This window comes from Euleptes europaea, chromosome 10 (assembly GCF_029931775.1).
Source record: "Euleptes europaea isolate rEulEur1 chromosome 10, rEulEur1.hap1, whole genome shotgun sequence".
Classification (NCBI taxonomy): domain Eukaryota; kingdom Metazoa; phylum Chordata; class Lepidosauria; order Squamata; family Sphaerodactylidae; genus Euleptes; species Euleptes europaea.
In genome coordinates, this window is record NC_079321.1 from 59,988,023 (window position 1) to 60,008,057 (window position 20,035).

The 20,035-nt window shown below is 38.7% G+C and overlaps 1 protein-coding gene across 1 annotated transcript in view; it reads right to left on the reverse strand.

The window, feature by feature from the left end:
- Nucleotides 1-1,138: 1,138 nt before the first annotated feature.
- ASCC3 (activating signal cointegrator 1 complex subunit 3) overlaps nt 1,139-20,035 on the reverse strand; it is a 267,934-nt gene continuing 249,037 nt past the window's right edge. Inside the window, exons 37-41 of the mRNA XM_056856333.1 lie at nt 18,225-18,376; nt 16,082-16,223; nt 2,730-2,939; nt 1,395-1,570; nt 1,139-1,308 (exon numbers count right to left, since the gene is read on the reverse strand). Of these exons, the coding sequence (XP_056712311.1) occupies nt 1,161-1,308; nt 1,395-1,570; nt 2,730-2,939; nt 16,082-16,223; nt 18,225-18,376 (828 nt within the window). The 3' untranslated portion in view covers nt 1,139-1,160. The remainder of the gene's footprint in view (nt 1,309-1,394; nt 1,571-2,729; nt 2,940-16,081; nt 16,224-18,224; nt 18,377-20,035) is intronic.

Below are 20,035 nucleotides of genomic sequence, written 5' to 3' on the forward strand. Positions count from 1 at the left end.
GGTGGTGTCACTCTAACAAAGTACAACTTTGGCTGTTACCGCACTTGTATTCCCAGCAATGTATTAAGAGTTTGAAAATGTTATAAAAAATACTGTTTGCACTTTGTTTGGCCCCTTTAGCTGTGAAGACGTCTTCCAACCATTTGTAAGCCGTGGTATCCAAAAATCCGTTTAAAGCGATGTTTTTTACAACATTTTCAAACTCAATACATCACTGGGAATACAAAGTGCGGTAACCCCCTTTGTTTCACATTTTAGGGGAAAAAAAGAAATTAAACATACCAGTATCCCCACTGCACTGAGTATATTGCTCGTCCTCCTGCATATAGCTCCTTGAAGTTCCAAATGTCAGCTGGCACCATTTTTATCTAACTTTAAAGCCACAACCGTTAAAATAAAGAGGAAATACTTACATGCTTCACAAGGCCTAGGGGGAAAAAAAACCTCTCAAACATATCCTATGCTTAAAATTCAAACTTTATTACTATATCATATACATTCCACATAGAAAATTCTGAAATGACAAATTTGTTGCAGGCATTGTCTTAAATACAAAAACTTGAAGTACCTTAGTATCGTTTTTTATATTCCCAATATTACATTTTCATAAATTAAAAGAAAAAGACCATGTAGCTAACTTTACATACAGTGGCCATGATTCAAAGGCATAAGTAGGAGAACCAGTCCCTGCAATTGAAGTGTTCTCCTGAACCACAGCTTGCCTCTTTCAGGAGAGGGCGGTGTTACAGAGAAGTCATCAGGTTTCCTTACTTATACATCAGTATGCAGTTTCCTTATTTATACATAAGTGATGCCTTTGAATCACAGAATGATAGTGATTTCATGAAGGCCAGTGAGAACTATCAATGTTACAAATTAAAGTATTTATTCCTTAATCTGCCCAAACCAATTGTGGCATGTAAATTAATAGGAAAAAACAGAGTCATTTAATCAGAGTCCTACAAAATGAACCGGTAAAAAATAAAAGCAACCCTTTTTCAGGTAAAAGGCCATTGTGGCTAACTTTTTGTCATCAGAATCAATACTCCAGTCATTTTCAATTTCTTGTGTCTTGAAGCTGGATGATGATTGCGCAAAGGCAAACACAGTTTCCCTTTTCCAGAATGAACATCCTGGCACAAGAGACTACACAGACCTTCTTATTTGAGAGCCAGGTCACTTAAGGCATCAGAGATCTCTGTGTTGACCTGCGCTGAAGTGCTTGGTGGCAGAACATTCAGATAAATGTCATACTGTTGGTCCATTCCAAGGTAACTGTCGCTCATAAGATACAATGTGTAGATATACCTGTAAGAGAAAAGGACATTAGTTCATTCTCCCAAAGAAGCTTAACTTCAAAAGTACATGAAGTTGTCATTCTGTTATCATCTTACTTTCCAGGGGCTTCTGGGGTATAAAATGCAACTGAGACGGCACTCCGATGTCTGACATATCCTACTCTTTTCAAAGCAATAAGTTCTTTTTTGTCCACTTCTCCCAGGATCAAGAACCACCCTTCATCTTTGCTTTTGGGAAATCGAGGTGCGACTGCTTTGCTGTCTTGTTTGGTCTAGAAGAAAGAAAAAAAGCAAGCCAGCACTGTGATTTACGCAAAATAATTCTTTATATTAACATACAAAAATGTGATATCATTGGACATTTATTTTTGTACAAGGGAAAAAAAGATCCGGATAGTTAAAAGATGTGACACTTTGAATGAAAAACAAGTAGCGTGATGGCAGCAATTATAAATCTGAGATTATAAAGATTAACAGAAAGATGAGAAATAACTTAAAAGCTTTTATTTCACAACAAAGCAAAATAACCTGGAAAAATATTTCACTGGTTCCTTAGGAACCACTTTGTATGTTACCTTTTCTCCTACACAGATATTGCATTGGAAATGTGCTCTAAGATAGCAACCTGAGTATTAGAAATCTACAGATAATGCACAAATGTATATACAGGCTACTACATGCAAAACAATCCACCACCAGATTATCAGTTTTTTATCACCTTTTACAGGGCTGATCACTTGTCCCCTTTCCCTAAGTAAGTGATGGGTGTTTCCACTATCTATTTTGTGCTCTTTGTGAAGTGAGCATTCAGTGAGGTATATGGGATTTCTCTTCTTGCAACACACATGCAGGGCCACAACTAGCCATTTATTGTGGGGTTGTTTTTTTTACAAATACAACTTTCCCTTATGGATTTAGAACAAAAAATACAATTGATAACTCGGCACATTGCAGAGAAGTTTAATCAGTGACGCTAAATCAAAGGAAACAATGAATTAGATGCAATCAGATTTTCGGCAGGTGAAAAAGGGAAGAGGGGGTTCCCTTTGACCACCACAAAGGCTATGCTGAGTGTCATGGAACGTGCTCAGGCAAGTCACGGGGGATGGGGGATGCAATAAGGAAGGTAATTAAGTGAGACTGAGTGAAAAAGCTGGCTATGTTCATTGCAGGTGAGGGATAATCAATACCTTGGCCAGACATATGGCTGCTGTGACTGTCTACACAAAGTCAAGAAAAAGGAGTCCACAACATGGTAAATACCAGCTCTCACTATGCAAGGTTTCTAGCACCCTAACAATTAGAATCTGATGTGATAAAATCCTCTCATGGTGACTTTTATCATACCCAGTAATAACATGGAAAAAGAAGCCTTTGGGTACCAATGTAAAGCACCCAGGAATTTTTAAAAACCAATTATGAATACCCTACCTTTGTAAGTCCAAAATGCAACCTCTGCAAGTTTATTTGGAGGACATATTCTTGATCCGCGTGTAACTGAATCCACTTTTTGTCATCTCGTGTGCCCGTTGCAAACAATGGGACTGGTACCTCGCTCTGTTTGTGAATTGCATCATCCCAGCAGCCTTTAATAATCATATTAACTTCTATGACTGGCAAATGGGACAAGAAGTGCCAAGCCTGCGAGAGACACAAACATGTACAAAACTGACACAATCCCAGATTCTATACAAACATAAAATATTGGGGGGAAAACTCATTTTAGAAATTTTGATTCTGTATATTCAGCAATATTGTAATATTTTCTTTCCAACCATGTACTTTTTCACAGAATATGGAATCACAGAAAAAACTGTGAGGGAGAAAGTAAGGGTATTTCTCTTCCTTAATTTTGGAGGGAAGGCCAACTTCTTAAAAATTTGCTTTGGCTCTTCCATTCATCTATCTCTGTGCACACTGACACAATGCTCCTCTGTTGCAGTGTTCTCCCCCACTTTCTTACTAGTGTAAACCGCTGTTATTGGAAAGCAGCTGAGAATTCCATGGAAGGGAGTGGTACGATAATCAGAGAACCGCAGCACAAAAGGGGCTATAGAAAGTTGTCTGGTAAGCCAAATGAGTTTCTTTCTTTTTTTTTCTAACTTTTTATTTATTTATTTTATTTATATAATTGGAGGGTACAGGAAGAGAAAAGGGAAAGGGGTAAACGTTATCATTATAAAAACAATACAATATTATAAAATGATTTTTAAATAAAACATAATTGCAAAATCTCTTTAATTTATTGTACTTGCATCAGGCTGATTTATGATATTTTAAAAATTCATATTCTACTTGGCAGTTAATTATGATAAAAAATATAATTCAGAATTTATTATAACGTTTAAGCATATTATGTTTAAATTAGCTGCGTTTCATATAAGTATAAAAAGACGCCCACTTCTCCTCAAATTGCTCAGTAGATTCACTGGGTTTAGGATTTAACTCAAAAGTCATTTTAGCCATGGTTGCATATTCCAGAAGTTTTTCTTTCCAGTCATCAATTTCAGGTATGTGGGTTTGTTTCCAGGTTCTTGCTAAAATTGTTCTAGCAGCTGTTGTAGCATATTTGAAGACATCATGCGATTTCGTAGGTAAACTTGACGGCACTATACTGAGTAAATAGAATTTTGGATCAAATGTAAATTTCATATCTAACATCATCTGTAGTTCTCGATGAATTCTTTTCCAATATAGTTGTAGTTTTGAACACGTCCACCAAACATGAAAGTAAGAGCCGTCTGACTCTTGACATTTCCAACATGCACCTTTTTTCCCTGGAGTTGTCATCTGGGAAAGCATATTAGGAGTCAAATACCATCTGTAGAAGGTTTTGTACCAATTTTCTTTCACTTCTTGACAGACAGTATATTTCAATTCAGAAGAACAAAGTTTTTCCCTTAGGTCCATATTAATCATTTCTCTGAAATTTTGCATCCACTTTATCATATTTGTTTTCACTTGTTCTTCTTCTGTGTCATATTTCAGGAGAAGCTTGTATATTTTTCCTAAGACGTGTGAGTCATTTTTAGATATTAACTGCTCAAATTCTGTTAGTTCGCGAAATGGTTGTGGATATAAACAGTCTTTTTGCAAATTGGACCTCAGTTGTAAATAAGTTAACCAATTCAACTTTTGAAATTTTTCTTGAAGTTTAATCATGGTCTTAATTTCTCCCGTGGGCTCTATCATGTCATTGTAGGTAAAGTGAACACCCGGTTTCAGTTTAACATTATCGTGATAAGCTTCAGTTGGTGACATTATAGGTGGCGGAGAAGGACTTATTCTCTTTTTGTATCTTTTCCAGACTTTCAGTAACACTGTTTTGACATCGCAATCTTCTAATACTTTATCTTTTTGAGTTTTTGATTTGGAGTCCCACAAAGCTTTATGGAAACCTTGTCCCAGATCCGCCCGCTCTAAAATAACATGTCTGCTTTTGGGATGTTTTATCCATTCAGTTATCCAAGTTAGGGAGGCAGCATGGTAGTATAATTTGAGATTAGGCAATGCCAGCCCTCCTCTTTTCTTTTCGTCTTGAAGGACTTTAAATCTGACTCTCGGTTTTTTCCCGTTCCAAACAAATCGATTAACTTGTTTTTGCCAGTTTTCTAGTGTCCTGTCAGGGATGTCAATCGGCAAAAATTAAAATAAAAAATTTAGTCTAGGAAGAACATTCATCTTTATCGTCGATATCCTTCCTATCCATGAGATGTTCATTTTTGACCATAAACTCAAATCTTTTTCTATTTCTCCCCAAATTTTCAAGTAGTTTGACCTTAGAAGTGTATTGTTTTGTGAAGATATGTTGACACCCAAATATTTCACTGGTTCTTTGGTAATTCGACATCCGATAATATCTTCAATATGCTTGTCTTCATCTGCTGTTAGATTAAAAGTCAAAATTTTCGTCTTTGTTTTGTTAAGTTTATATCCGGAATATTTTGCATATTCGATGAGATGTTTATAAACATATGGGAGTGTTTGTTCAGGGTTTGGACAAATTAAGACAACGTCATCTGCATAGCTTTTGATTTTGTGTTCTTCATTTTCTATTGTTAAGCCTTTGATTTTTGAATCGTTTCTTATATAATTTGAGAAGACCTCCATTGATAAATCGAATAGAAATGGGGAAAGAGGACAGACTTGTCTTGTACCTTTTGTAATGTTTATTTCTGTTGACAACTGACCGTTGATCAAGAGACGAGCTCTTTGCGCCGTATATATCGTGTTAAAAACTTTAAGTAAAGTTTCTCCACAGTCCATTTGTTGTAATGTTTTATCAATAAAGTGCCAAGAAACGTTGTCAAAAGCTTTTTCTGCGTCTAAAAATATCATGCTGTTTTTAATGATTTTGACTTTGCATATTTTATTGCACTAAGAACCAGTCTCACATTGTCTCTCATTAATCTCTGAGGAATAAAACCTGTTTGATCTGGATGTACCATGTTTCCGATATATTTTTGAAATCTTTTAGTGATTATAGAGACAAAAATTTTATAGTCAATGTTCAATAGCGATATTGGTCTGTATGCTTGAGGAAGATATTGATCTGCAGCTTCTTTTGGGATCAATGAGATGTATGCTTCTTGCCATGACAGAGGGATCTTACCGTATTCAATTGCCTCGTTGTAAAGAGAAAGTAAAACCGGAGTTAGTTGTTGTTCTAACAACTTGTAATATTGTGGTGTTAAGCCATCTGGACCAGATGCCTTGTCTGGTTTTAAGTTGTTGATGGCATCTACAATTTCTTGAGTTGTTATCTTCTGATTAAGAATCTCTTGTTCTTCTAGTGATAGTTTGGGTAGTTGTGCACCTGCTAAGTAAGTTGAAAGTCCTTGTTCTTGCAAATCATCTTTCAAATAAAGTTGCTTGTAGTACTCCACAAATATTTTTTCGATTTCTTCTTGTTTATTATAAGTTATCCCATCAGCTTTGGCACCGATTATCTTCCTTTTCTTCTCTTGTTGTCGAAGTTGATTGGCTAGAAAGCGACCTGGTTTATTTGCTCTTTCAAAAAACCTTTGCTTAGCATATTTGATTTTTATCCTGATTTCTTCTGTTTCTATCAACTCTATTTGGTGCTTAGTCATCTTGATGTCATGTAGAATAGTTTTATCTGGCTTAATTTGGACTTTCTTTTCCAGTTTTCTTAGTTGGTCTTGTAATTCTTTAATTTTCTTCTGTCTTTCTTTTTTCTTTTTGGAGTTCAGGGCTATCATTTTCCCTCTTATAAAAGCTTTGCTTGCGTCCCATATAACAAAATCGGACATATCTTCTGTTTTATTTGAAGTAAAGAACTCTTTCAAATCATGCTTACATTGTTCGAGTATTTGCTTGTTCCGCAGTATTTGATCATTCATCCGCCATCTTCTGATCCCTATTTTGCTACTTATCAGGGTCAGTTCAATTGGATTATGGTCTGACAATATTCTAGGTGCTATGTGTATCTTCTCCACACTTGTTGTCATTGATCTAGAGGTCCAGCACATATCAATTCTCGAGTGTGATTTGTGACGATTTGAATAAAAAGTATAATCTTTTGTTTTTGGATTTTTCATTCTCCATATATCTATTAAAACAAATTCTTTCATTAATTTAAAAACACTCTTCGGCAACTTCCCAGATGTGCTGCTGTGGGTCTTGTCAATCGTAGGGTTTACAACTGCATTGAAATCTCCTAAAATTATAATTTCTCCTTGATGGCATTCTGCAAGATTCTTAAACAATACTTCATAAAAAGTTTCTTTGGCTGCGTTCGGAGCGTAGATATGTGCTATTGTGAAGCAAATTCCATCTGAACCAAAAAGGATTAAGATCTGATAGCGTCCGTCTGGGTCTGCTATGTGGGTTTTTACTGTCAAAACTTTCTCATTGATATAGGTAGCTAGGCCTCTCTTCTTCACCTGAGCCGATGCAAGATAGGGAGTTCCAAAATGATTTATATGTAGAATTTTTTCATGATTTTTTTTTATATGGGTTTCTTGAAGACAGACAATATCTTTCTTTTGCTTTTTTAGGCTATGAAAAACTCTTTTTCTTTTGTTGGGGGAATTAAGACCGTTGATATTCAGTGATATTATCTGTAAATGATTCATGATGAGATTAAGATTCAATTCTACAAAGCAGCTGCTTGATTTAACTTGTCTCCTTCAGAAGTCTTCTTGTATTTTCTGAGTTCTCGCTTCTCAAGTGGTTGTTTTTTCCCCTTCTGAGTCGGTTGGGGTTTGCTAGGGCCTTCTCCTGGGGAATCTTCAGAATCTTTTGAAGCAGTGTCTCCTAGAATTTTTATTTCTTCAAGCAAGTCCCTTGCTTGAAGTTGGTTGTGGATTATTTTTTTCCCTTGCGGCAAAGAGATCTCTAATGAATATGGAATAAGCCAACGAAACCTAATTTGTCGTTTAGTCAATTCTTGTTTCAGATCGTTATACTCTTTTCTTTTTGTTAGAACGCTTCTCGGAAGATCAGTTAGGATCTGTATTGAGTTCCCTTCCCAGATCAATGGATCGTCTCTTTGTGTCTTTAGCAGCAGATCTCTGGTTCTTTTATGAACAAACCTCACCAATATATCTCTTGGTTTTTTAAACTTGGTGGCGTAAAATGAGTTTATTCTATAACAGAATTCCAAAAGAGTATCGTCTTCTTCAAAATCGTAATGATCATGGAGTAGTCTCCTGATATCTGATTCTAGGCTTTCTTTCTCAAAGTGTTCAGGAATCCCGCGAAATTTAATGTTCTTATCTCTAAGCTTCACTTCGTGAGCATCAGCTTTAATTGAAAGATCTTGAATTATTTTCGATTGTTCCTGAAGTTCTGTGGTATGTTGTGTTACTGATGTCTCAATTTCGTCTTGCTTCTGTTTGATTTTAACAATTTCTTGAGAGTTAAGTTCAAGTTTCTCTTCAAACTTGGAGATACTTTGAAGAACCTTTTGTTCTGAATCTTGTATTGATTTCTGTAAAGAAGTTTTCATATCCAATATCATCTCCTGTGTACGTAGAAAAAAATCTTGACTTTCTTTAGCCATGACCAAACTTTTATTTTTTTTATCCTGTGGAGTCTCTGATGTAGGCTTAAATTTTGCAACGTTAACCTCTTGGTCTTCTTCTTCGGAGACTACGAATTCTTCTAGGAATTTTTGTTGTTGTTTACCTTTCAACTTCTGAGATTGTCGATGTGCAAAACTTGTAAATCTCTTCCTCATAGTAGTTAAAAAAAACCTGAAAAATATCAGTTCAAGTTGCACACACTAAAAATTATGGTATTCTGTTCACTCCCCCCCCCCGCAGAACATAAAAAGCAAATATATTTAAATCTGACAATTCATTACTTTACTGTGCATTCAATACAATTGAGTTATATATCAGTGGTAAGATTGGTCAGTGTATTTTAAAAAAGAGGTTGTGTAAATTGCATATGAAAAAATCAGTACTAATTCATTAATTATCTCCCTTGAAGCTCAAGCTGTGATTGTCATAAATGTATTATTTTAAAAGTTGATTTGTCACTGATCAAAAAAAAGTAAAAAAAAGAAAAACCAAAGTCTTAGTCTAGTATATGGTGAAGATAGATGAAGGAAATTAACTGCAATTGATCCGACAGCCACAGGAGGGCAGCAAAGCGTTCTTTAGTTCTTTCAAAAGGAGAAACGAAAGTTAACTTTAACAGCCGGTCACCATTTCCCCCCCCCCTTTGCACCGTTTCAAGTCCACTTCAAATCAAAAGCCTTGCAACAAGAAGTAAAAAAAAAGAAGAAAAAAAAATCTAATCCTGGGGGCGCGGAGCTAAATCCCATGCAAACGTTGTGATTCTTGGAGGGGGGGTCAAGGAAAGCGCAGGGAGGAAACCAAATCTCCAGCTGGAACTGCTGCTGCGTCGCCGCGCCGCCGCCGCCACCTCTTTGCCCGGTCTCCTACAGCCCGCCCTGCCCCCGTCCGCCCGCCCGCACCCGGGTGGGCCAACAGGGCCAGAGCAGCTGCACAGAGACCCACGATTAATTCCCGGCACGGACACCCAGAAGGGAAGCTTCAGCCGCCTCCAGCTTGGAACATGCAGCCGCAGAGAAATCCCCCCCCCTCCTCTCCTCTCTCTTCTCCCCTTTGGTTATCTTCGCTCGAACGCGGCCCCCTCCGGCAGGTATTCAGTGTCAATTCAATGTTAAAATGAGTTCTGCAATTATTGTAATTCTTAGTTTGTTTTTATATCGTTTTAGAAAAGTTCTTTAAAAAACGGAAGTGGGGGGGGAAGGGAAGTTTGAGCGGACGGCCGCCATAGTCTCAGTAGACTCACCCCCAGCTGCTTCCTTCTTCACCAGACGCACAGCAGGCGTTTTGCTGGCAGTTGGACCCCCGGAATTGGACCGGGGGGGCTTTATGGAGGATCTCTCCTATATGGCCAACTCCCCCCAGGCCTGGGGGGGGGTCTCTACGGAAGCGGTTGGGAAGCCGCGAGAAAACTCGCGTCTGGCGAGCTCTGTCTCCGCCCGGAAGTTCCCAAATGAGTTTCACAGGTTGCTGGTTAATCAACCTTCATTTAATGGATACAAGCACATGCACGCTTGGTACGTAAGTCACTAAACCAGCTTGCCCACACACATTCCATTACCCTCCAAGAATTCAATAATTTTGAAAAATAATATTGGACGATGGTGCTCTGTAGAACATGGTTGGTATCTACCATCCTGAAAATGCACAGATGAGTGCTTCAGAAATTTCCTCTCCACAGAGTTCATGTGGGCTTGTTACAAAAGGTGAGACCTTTAAGCTGTGTAAGATAAAGCAATCACAGACAAGAAAACAAACATGGCTACCATGAAGCCTTTTGCTGGTGAACCATCAGTATAGCTCTCCTGTACTTAAAGGTGGGATCCCCACACATTTCAATAAGATTCCATGGGTCTTTTATTTGTTTTTATGTAATTGTCAGAATTGTTACCATAAATATTTCAGCCCTTAGCCTCTTATTTAACTACTGCCATACAAATAAAGCAAATACAAACCCCTCAAGAGTACTACACATGCTTTTCGAAGATTAATGTATGTCCAAATTAAAAAAGCCTTACCCTTACTGATTAAAGTATTCTTCTGTAAGCCACTGAAAACTACTTATAATTACATTCTGAATTAAATCTTCCCAACATAATCCATAATGAGTGAGTCACTGAAGTGCTAATTAGTGATAAGGCAAACCACAGAGAGTTCAGAGGATCAGTTCAGATAATTACCCAAAAGTTCAAATTCTTATGTAAAGTTCTAAGTTGCTTATTGCAACCAAGTGGCTGTATCTTTAATGTATGTAAAATAGCTCCCAACTGCCAAGGTCTTTACTACAGGGTAGTTTTTCAGAGTTTGTAAAAATCACCCTATTCAACAACTCTTTTTACTCTCTAATCAATAGCTGAACTCTAACTGGGCCTATATTTTTCACTGCTTAGTGAATGAAAGACTTAGCAGTTTTGTTTTTGCCTCTTGACTTGCTTCCATACTTGGCTGCTTAAATACCTTCCCATTTCAGTGAAGCCAGCAGAAGCGGTTCTGTTAAGAGTTATTTCCTGTGCACCATAGCAGCTCACACCCATTTCCCTGTGTTGGTTCATGCAAAGCAGTGAATTGCATGTAAGGAGAGAACTCTAGCAGAATCCCATGCTGCTGTTTGTACTTGGCATGGGGAACGGTAAAGGAGCCCTTTACCTATACCCCTGTACATACAGCCCCTCTGCGCACTGACTGAAGTCATGGAGAGGGGCAGCTGGCATGAGCACACTGGCCCTCTACACTGTGTGTGATTGTCAGCTTGTGAGCATGGTGCTTAGGTACGGAGGCCATGTTTACACGTATGTTCTCTCCCCGTAATTGGGATGCCGCTTTCAGAACATTGTCTGCCACGGGGCAGGAGCATATGTGCAGGCATTACCTCTGCACATAGGCACTGTGCTCACAAGTCAGAGATCACACAGGTAGAAGGGTGGGCCCAATGTGCTCTGTGCACTCAGTCAATTCACAGATGTTTCATGTGTACAGGGGCTAGAGTCTCAGGTCTAAACTACATGTCACATCTACCATGTGATCACCATGGGGACTTGTAGCAAGAAGCTAGATGTGATTTTCCCATGGGAACTAAATTCAGAAGTGGCATAGAAGCCTGATTTGGATCAGGGCAGTGGCTCCTGCCTTTCCCCCATGCTGGTTTCCCACCTGATTCCCTCTTAGTCTTTAGAGGACTTGTAAAACTTTTCTTTTAGGGAGGTCATTTAGCAGTTGGGGTAATGATTATGAATTGGTTTCAATGTGGGCAATAATGGCTGATGCTGATTCTCTGGAACAGAGGGGAAAAAAACAGTTGGCCCTACTGCTAGAATCCTGCAGAACATTGTAACTAGGGTTGTGCATATCGATATACCCCAACCGAAAATAAACCAATATACCCAAACCGAAAATTAACCAGAAATTAGCCGCTTTGGCAATATTTGGGTTTTGGGTAGACCCAACACCCAAACCTAGGAATCTGCCTGAAGCCGAATACACGATTCCCAAAAAAGTCAAATAATTATTCGGCTTTTTCGGGTTCGGCTATTCACCTTTGCTCAGATGTATGCCTCTATCTTTGACTGATTTTGTTAGGGCCCCATAGTTGGGGCCCTTTAGAGGTAGGGTCGTGTAATTGGAGCCAACTTAGTATGACCAAACTATCCATCTAGTCTGGATGCAGAAGGGTCATTTAAAAGACGGGGCTCACCCAGTCCCGTCCGGAGGAAGATACCCTCCAACTAAAAAATGCCAGCTTCTTCAGCTGCTTACCAGGTTTCTGAAGAAGACTCACCCACGCGGATGAACAATCTTTTTCACAAGAGTTGCCTTGGGCATGACAATGGCAGTCTCTGATATCACCCCCCCCCGAAAACCTGCTCTCAAACTGAAGGTTGCTCCGAGTAGAGGCTTTGTTTCCCCACACTGCGCACTGTGACCATTTCTTGAAATCAGATTTTTGATGACTATAATAAAGGACTGTTCACAGGATGTCTTTTGCCACCAAAAGAAACATTTTTCATGCCTTATTTCTTGTGCATTTAAGCTGTTTTCCTCAGTCTGGAAGCTAATTTGCATGGACATCATGCTATGATCTCCAAATATGAAGGGATCCCCCAAACTTTGAAGCGCAGGCCTCAGCAACACTGAACTTCTGAACCTGAAAACCAATGGACAGCTCGGCTCGCAAATGCCTGGAGGACTGTGGCGACCCCTTTACTGGCCCATAAAATTGGACCCTCTGTCCCCAAGTTGACCAAACTTCGGTAACCGTCTAAGGAGAGTCCCTTGCAGCTATGCTACAAATTTGGTGTCCTTCCCTCTAAAAATGCCCCCACAGGAGCTTAAAAAAAATCCCTATAGGCTATAATGGGCTCGATTTTTTTTGGTAAACTTGGAAATAAGTCAAATACCCATACTTACCGGTATGGTTATTCGGCTTATTTTGGGTTTACTGAAAAAAATCAGGCCCAATAAACCCAAAATATACAAAAAAATTTTTTTTGGCGTGACCCTAATTGTAACACTAACTATTAAGGTCAACCTTTGAAGACAAATATATTTCCAAGATGCTGCAAGATCTCAAGGCTGGGTATTGACCTAATGAACACTGCCTCTCATCCAGTGGTATGTTTCTATTAAATCTCTTTGAAAGCTATAGTTTATACAAGAACTAGTTAATATACAAGAATAAGTTAATACAAGCTTTTCAATGAAGTTCAGGCATTTCCTCAAGAGGTTGTGATTACTTACGAATCCTACTGCATATTTATTTACTTCATTATACTCTGCCTTTTCCCCCATCGGGACCCAAACAAGTTTACACTGTTCTCCTCTCCTCCATTTTACTGTCACAACAACCCTGAGGTATTTTAGGCTGAGTGTGTGTGACTGGTCCAGGGTCACTCAGCAAGGTTCCATGGCAGAGTGGGGATTAAAACCTGAGTCTCCCAAATCCTTGTCTGAAACTCTAACCGCTATACTACACACCACACTCTATGCACCCTTTTCACTTCCATAGCTTTATACTAGCACAAACAGTCCTGCAACCTGTAAGCATCCTACATTGGCATAATATTTCTCATGCATTTTTCCTATTAGCATATTAGAACTTGACCAACCATCTCATCCTGTCTAAACCTATATCCAGGAAATCTGTGGTGACCAGCCTGTGCATGGAAGATTCCAAAAGGGCTTCCTACCACCTATCTTTGTACACAGTTATGTGTGCAGACATTGCGATGGGAGGGCAGGGAGAATGGGAGGTCTGGGCAGCCTCCCGTAACTCTTCCCAGCCTTCCTGGCTGCCTGATGTTAGAGAGGGTTGGATGGTACACAGGAGGTATGCACTCTTCTATTACACCTGAGGAAGACCCTTATTGGAATCTTTTGCAGGTGCTGTGTCCACAGTGCAAGACAATCACTCCCATTGAGATTAGGTTCAGTTTTACAGGTGATTCACAGTATTTTTGTGTGTGGGAGGTCTTCTTTAATTGATTTGGTGTTAAGTTTGGAAAGAAATGATGAAGTAAATCTAATTAATCTTTCTAATGTCCTTCATTAAAATTATGGGGGAGGTACAAAGCATGTAGCATGTGACAAAAAAGATTTATGAGCTATTTTTATTCTGCACATTCATGATTTCCTTCAAAACGAGTGCCACATCCACCTGAAACTACACTGAGGGTTTTCTTTCTTTAAAATTATAATCTAATCTATTTTATTTTGCTTACATATATGCACTGTAGTCATAAGCTTATGTTACTGACACATTAAACAGACACACACACGCCAAAAGATATGGATGCATCACACACAAAAAAGCTATTTTTGAAGAAACTGCTAAAACATTTCAGTACCAGCCAAACATATTTATCTGAGGATTAATCTTCATCTATTGAATCAGACGAGAACACTGCCATGCATACAATTATTTAATTAGCAGCCAAATCCTCTGCCAGTCAGCCGCTGTTCCAGGCATACTGATGGGGAAGTAGATGCAAATCTCACAGTAGTACTGCTTTTTCTCATTACTACTGCAATTAGCACTTAAATTGATGCTTTAAACATACTAATTTCTGGAATAATTCAGGATTTGTATGTTACCTGGGATCGCCTCACTGCAGAGACGACACCAGATTGCTACGCAAATTGAAGCACTTTTGAGCCAAATAACCATCATCGTATCAGACGGAGCCAATTTGCATTTGGTTTTAAAGATAACAGAACGGCAATTTATGCAAATAAATTAAGTTAGTTTACTTCTGAGTTCTCCCTGAACTAATTATAACAATGTTCTAATTTTTCAACACATCTATAGCTTGGATTGAAGTCAACGTGTATCACAACGGAAATACATTGTTAAAGGAGGTCTTGTTTTGATTTAAAGACATCTTGCATAAAAATGTTGATATTTTATATAATAATACAAATGTCAGTCATGGGCGTTAAAGTGGTCATCTTTTGTTTGCAAAGCCACATTTCAGTTTATCAGAAATGGAAAAAACAAGCAAAGGACATTTCATTTGATCTTTACGTTGGTCACCAAGAATATCTGACTGAAAACTGCAAAAGGTGTTTTAGTGTCATGTGAACCTGCAATTTATTTCAATATTCTTGAACCCAGAAAATGGCTCAATTTATGACAATTCTTTACCATCCATAATATTTTACACTGTAATTTTACTCTCTCCTTAAAAAATAAAAAAGAGAAGAGATAGATTTCTCCCATTTAATGGTCAATATAAACTCACTCCAGGATGCCAGAAAGGTGGTTGGTCTGCATTTATAATTTTTCTACACATGAGTAGTATTACATGTCTCAAACTCATTTATTTTCTTTTGTGTTATAAAACACCATTTCCTATTTAGATGAGTTTTAATACAAACTGTGTGCAGACACACATATAATGTAAAAGATACACATACACCACAGACACAAACACACACACACCCAAGTCCAGCCACTTCATCCTCATTATGGGTGTGAGTCATTTTTGCATAGTGGCTACTGTGAACCAAAGCAAATGTTCACTTGCATATGCTCGAAAATAACACTGAACCTCATACAAGCAAACTTCTGTAATCAAGTATGTATTAGGCCTATCATACTTTTAGTTTTTAGTATATTTGTTGTTGTTACACTAAGGACAATATATATGGGGGGTGGGGGTGGAAATAAGAGACCATAGTCTTAATTTAATATTACAGTATGTGAAAGTGGAAACAGAATATTTGTAAAACCCAGCTGGAAATCAGGAGGGAATGTGCTTCCAAAGCTATCCTCATATGCATGGTCATACCCAAGGTGAGATGTACCTATGTGGCATATTATGACATGGCTGTCTCCTCAGAGAACAGAGAAATTATTGGAGGTTACAGTAGATGGAATGCATATTCCACACAAGTGGTTCATTGGCACTAGCAGCTTTTTGGAACACGGATAAGTTGTGGGGAAAGACAATCCATTTGGAATGTATGTGAACTTGTTGCTTAATGCAATTATGGCTGGCTTTGACAACTAAATTTTGGCTCCGGGGTTGAGTTTATGGTCGAAATTATGCAAGATGGGGGAATTTAGACTGTGCATCAGTGCTGGAATGAACTAGTACTTTTCCTGCCAATTATCAAACACATTTTTAGGCTAGTTACAAAAATATATGTTGACAAATCCCTGAACTGCTCTACAAAAGTGACACGGGGACTTGTTCCATTTACTTTGCCAACCATCGCATTATTCAGACAAGAGAGAAATATTACCTGTTTAATATGTGCAGCATGCAAATCACGGTCTACAATGGAAGCAAAAATATTTTCTTTCCCATCACATGCAGCTACCAGTTCAGGAAGACATTCAATAGACTCTTGGTAACTGCTCTTCCTTTTCCCACGGTTCCATTTCCTGGTAAACAACAAACATAACTAATGTACATACGAAACGCAGGAAAGCAAGAAAAGAGGAAGGGAAGATGAGAAGGTGAAAGTACGAAAGCACTTTTAAAAAAAGGAATGCTTAACCCATTTTAAGTGGAGCTCTCTCTTGGAAGGTCACATCAATAGCTTTTTGATTAATGAAACTAAAATAGAACCATTTTAGTTTAATTTTAATTTTTTAAAACTTGCCATGCTGCAAAGTTCTGATGACTACATAGCTTAAACATGGGATCAATTATGAGACTATTTGCACCACAATCCTAGGTCAAAGATCATTAAGCAGTTACCCTCTTGCTTTAAACTGGTTTAATAAGGAGGGGAAGATCTTTACCATGTAGATTAATGTTATTGATTTCAGTTTACAATTTAAAATTAACAAGATGACAATCTCCTACACAAATCCTTATGCATTCATAACCAAGATGAGAGTAGTGGTCTGTTTACTCTAATTAGCATTCTTCTCTGAGAACACAATTCAAATACTGCAATGTATATATTGGCAAATTATTTAGAAATGATATGGGAAGACATTTTCATAACATGATTATTTATTGTGAAAATGTGCATGCAATATCTCCAGAGACTTGCTCAAGGTGGAATCAAAGTGCTCCGAATTTTCATCTGAATGTAGGACTACTGCTCTTGAATACCAATTTTTATGGCATAGAATGAAGACAATTATTATCAACCATTATACAAACAATAATGCCATCCTGAAGCACCATAAGCCAATTTATTTGTAGGCTTTTCAGTCAGATCCAATAGTGTCTAAATAGTGTGGTGGAGAGATCATATTAAAATCCCTGCTTAGCCATAAAGCTCAAGATTGAGGGGGAAGATCATATGAAGAATTTATCTTAACAGTCAAGTGTTCTACAAGGGGCTTCTGGCTTATGTTGTTTGTGTGGTTGTAGGGGAACTGAGTGAAGCACCTCCACTATGTGAGGTGTATAAATCAGACATTATTTATTGGACATTTTTGTTATGTAAATACTCCTGATAATTCTCTCCTGCTTCTTATACTACAACCACCACTTAAAAGAATAAGTTTATAATGTACATTCTGATTGTGATAGAAGGACCGTCCTGAATTGGCCCATGCATTTTGAAATGTGTGTGTTGTGCTGTCAAGTCGCTTCTGACTCATGGCGACCCTATGAGTCAAAGTCCTACAAAATGTCCAATCTTTGACAGCCTTGCTCAGATCTTGCAAATTGAGGGCTGTAGCTTCCTTTATTGAGTCAATCCATCTCTTTTTGGGTCTTCCTCTTTTCCTGCTGCCCTCAACTTTTCCTGGCATGACAGTATTTTCCAGTGACTCTTCCAGTGAATTTTAACATTTTGAATTATCACCCCTATAAAGCAAGACGGGCAGCCCATTTCTGAGTGTGTGTGTGGGGGTAGATAGGCGACAGCCGGGAACAGCACAGCCACCCTGCCTCCTGAGAGGCTTCCTGGCCAGCAAAAATAGGAAAAAGCCTTAAAATCAAATTCCTGTGAAACTCCTCCATGCATAGCTCGGCTGCAGCATAAAGGGGCATTCCAGGGCCAAAAGGGGTTTGGAGGCTGACTAACATGAGCTCTGCCTCTGGGAATACCCCCGGAACACCCCTTGGGCGCCAGTGTGGCCTCTTATGCTGGGACAACACTGCCGGGGAGGCAGAGTGGACTCCCAAGGCCCACACTGCTGTGCTGTTCGTGGGGGTTGGCGTTAAGTTGCCCCATACCAGCATCCGTGCCACTTTGCATGGCACAGGTGGCACGGATGCTAATGTAGGGGTCACACCGGCTCCTATGCGGCTCCGGCCCACCCCTGGAATTGCATGGTTAAAGTATTTGAATACCTGAGAGGTGGGTGAATTTTAACAATATGTAAAAGTTACCAAAAAAAGCTGAAGTAAAGAATTTCCATTTAATATTCTAATGGCATGTGATTATCAACATTCTCAACGTAAAAGCAGATACGTACCTGAAAAGGTAAAGGTGATGGTATTCCACATTAGGTATAGTAAGCAAAGTTGATTCATGGCTCCATAGTCCCTGAATCAGCATCTGTACCAAACTGCTTATATTTAGAGCAGTTACCAACCAGCCCTGGTTTGCTGCAACATCCAGCATTGCCTAAATTAAAAAAAAAGATCATTCTAGTTACTTCCTTTAAATTTCTCACATGGACGCAAAGTAACTTCATGTACTTTTACTACTTTAGCTGCCCTGATTCCTGTTAATATAAATAGGAATTGCTTGAGTTGACCAGACTTAAATATAATTCCTAAGTAAAGTCTAAAGTTTTGATTGCTTTACACATATCATTAGGAAAAATTATTCACTACAAAGTTACAATACTGGCTTATTTTTTGTGTTTGCTCTCGAATGCCAAACCCGGTGATATTGTTCCTAACTCTAAAGCACAGCAACATAAGCTACAAGTCTGCTGTACTAAAAACCAGTCTTGAAAACAGCTACAACTAGGGGTTGTATTGCCCAGAAAAAGATCCCAATTACTCCTGCAAATGGAAGGTACTTCCACGCCTGCAAGGGAGGAGGGTAATTAACCGTATTTCTCTCTTCCCACTGCAGATCCCCACACTATACCACATTCCATTCCTGAAAACCCTTCAGCCCAGAAAAATGGCTTTATATGGAATAATGTTTAAATCAGGCCAATATTTATAATTCTTCAGTGTATCCACAGGGACCAGACATTTACATTTCTTCAAAATGAAATGGAGATTGAGTGCCCAAATCTCCAGGAATTTCCCAACCTGCAGTTAGCAGCCCTACCAGCAATACTGTGCTGAAGTACAGTCACTGATTGCAAACACGACTGTTTTTAAAAATGCAGCACTCAACCAGATGTAAATTGTTTTAAAGGTAAGAATGCTGACCCTTTCACTAACATATCTGGAAAGATGAAGACTCTGAAAATTGATACTTTATTTCCAATGGTAGGAAAATTATAGCTTCCCTTTTTCTTTTTTAATTGAGAGCATCAAGGATCTGTGTTTTGATGAAGGAATGTATACTTCAGACTTTTTTTTACAACCCACTAGAGGAATGCTAAGCTATCTATATTAGCCTGTACATTTAATCAAATGCTTTACAGACAAACAAAAGGCAGCATTTACTTAAGGCAAACTAAACAGGGGAATCTTCTTTAAACAAAGGAGTTGTTTACACATGAGGAGCTATTTCAATTAAATTACACTGATCCTGGAGAAATGCTGAGTTTAAAGGCACACAAAGCTGGAGGCGGAGTGTATGAGAGCTTAAGCTGGTAGTGGTGATTTCATTTCTCAACAGGTTTCATTTCTCAACAAGGTACAAATAATACTGATGTTCAAAAATATTTTAAAATATTGCCTTCTTATTTATGAGAAGACTAATTAAATGAAAACAGGCTCCAACAACACCAAAACTTTGCTTTTTGGATGGTGGCGAGGGAGCTGAGACAGGGAAGTAATATCTAACATTCTGCCGGAGTGATTCTAGACTCTCTCTTCTCTCTATATCTATCAAGCAAAACACTTTGTTCACGACTACTTGTGAAGACTGAAGAACATAGCTGGCAATAACTGAACACTGAATGGGCCACTGCGTGAGCACCTTATTATGATGCTCCACAGTCTCTGCCCTGACTTCCTGAAGGATTTGAACCCCTGGCTCTTTGAGCCTAACAGCTAGGGTTGCCAGGTGCCTGGTGGTGGTGGGCAAACCCCCAGCCATTTATCCCTCTGCCCGCCGACCAGCTGAGGGTCGGCGGGCAAACGTGCGCGCATG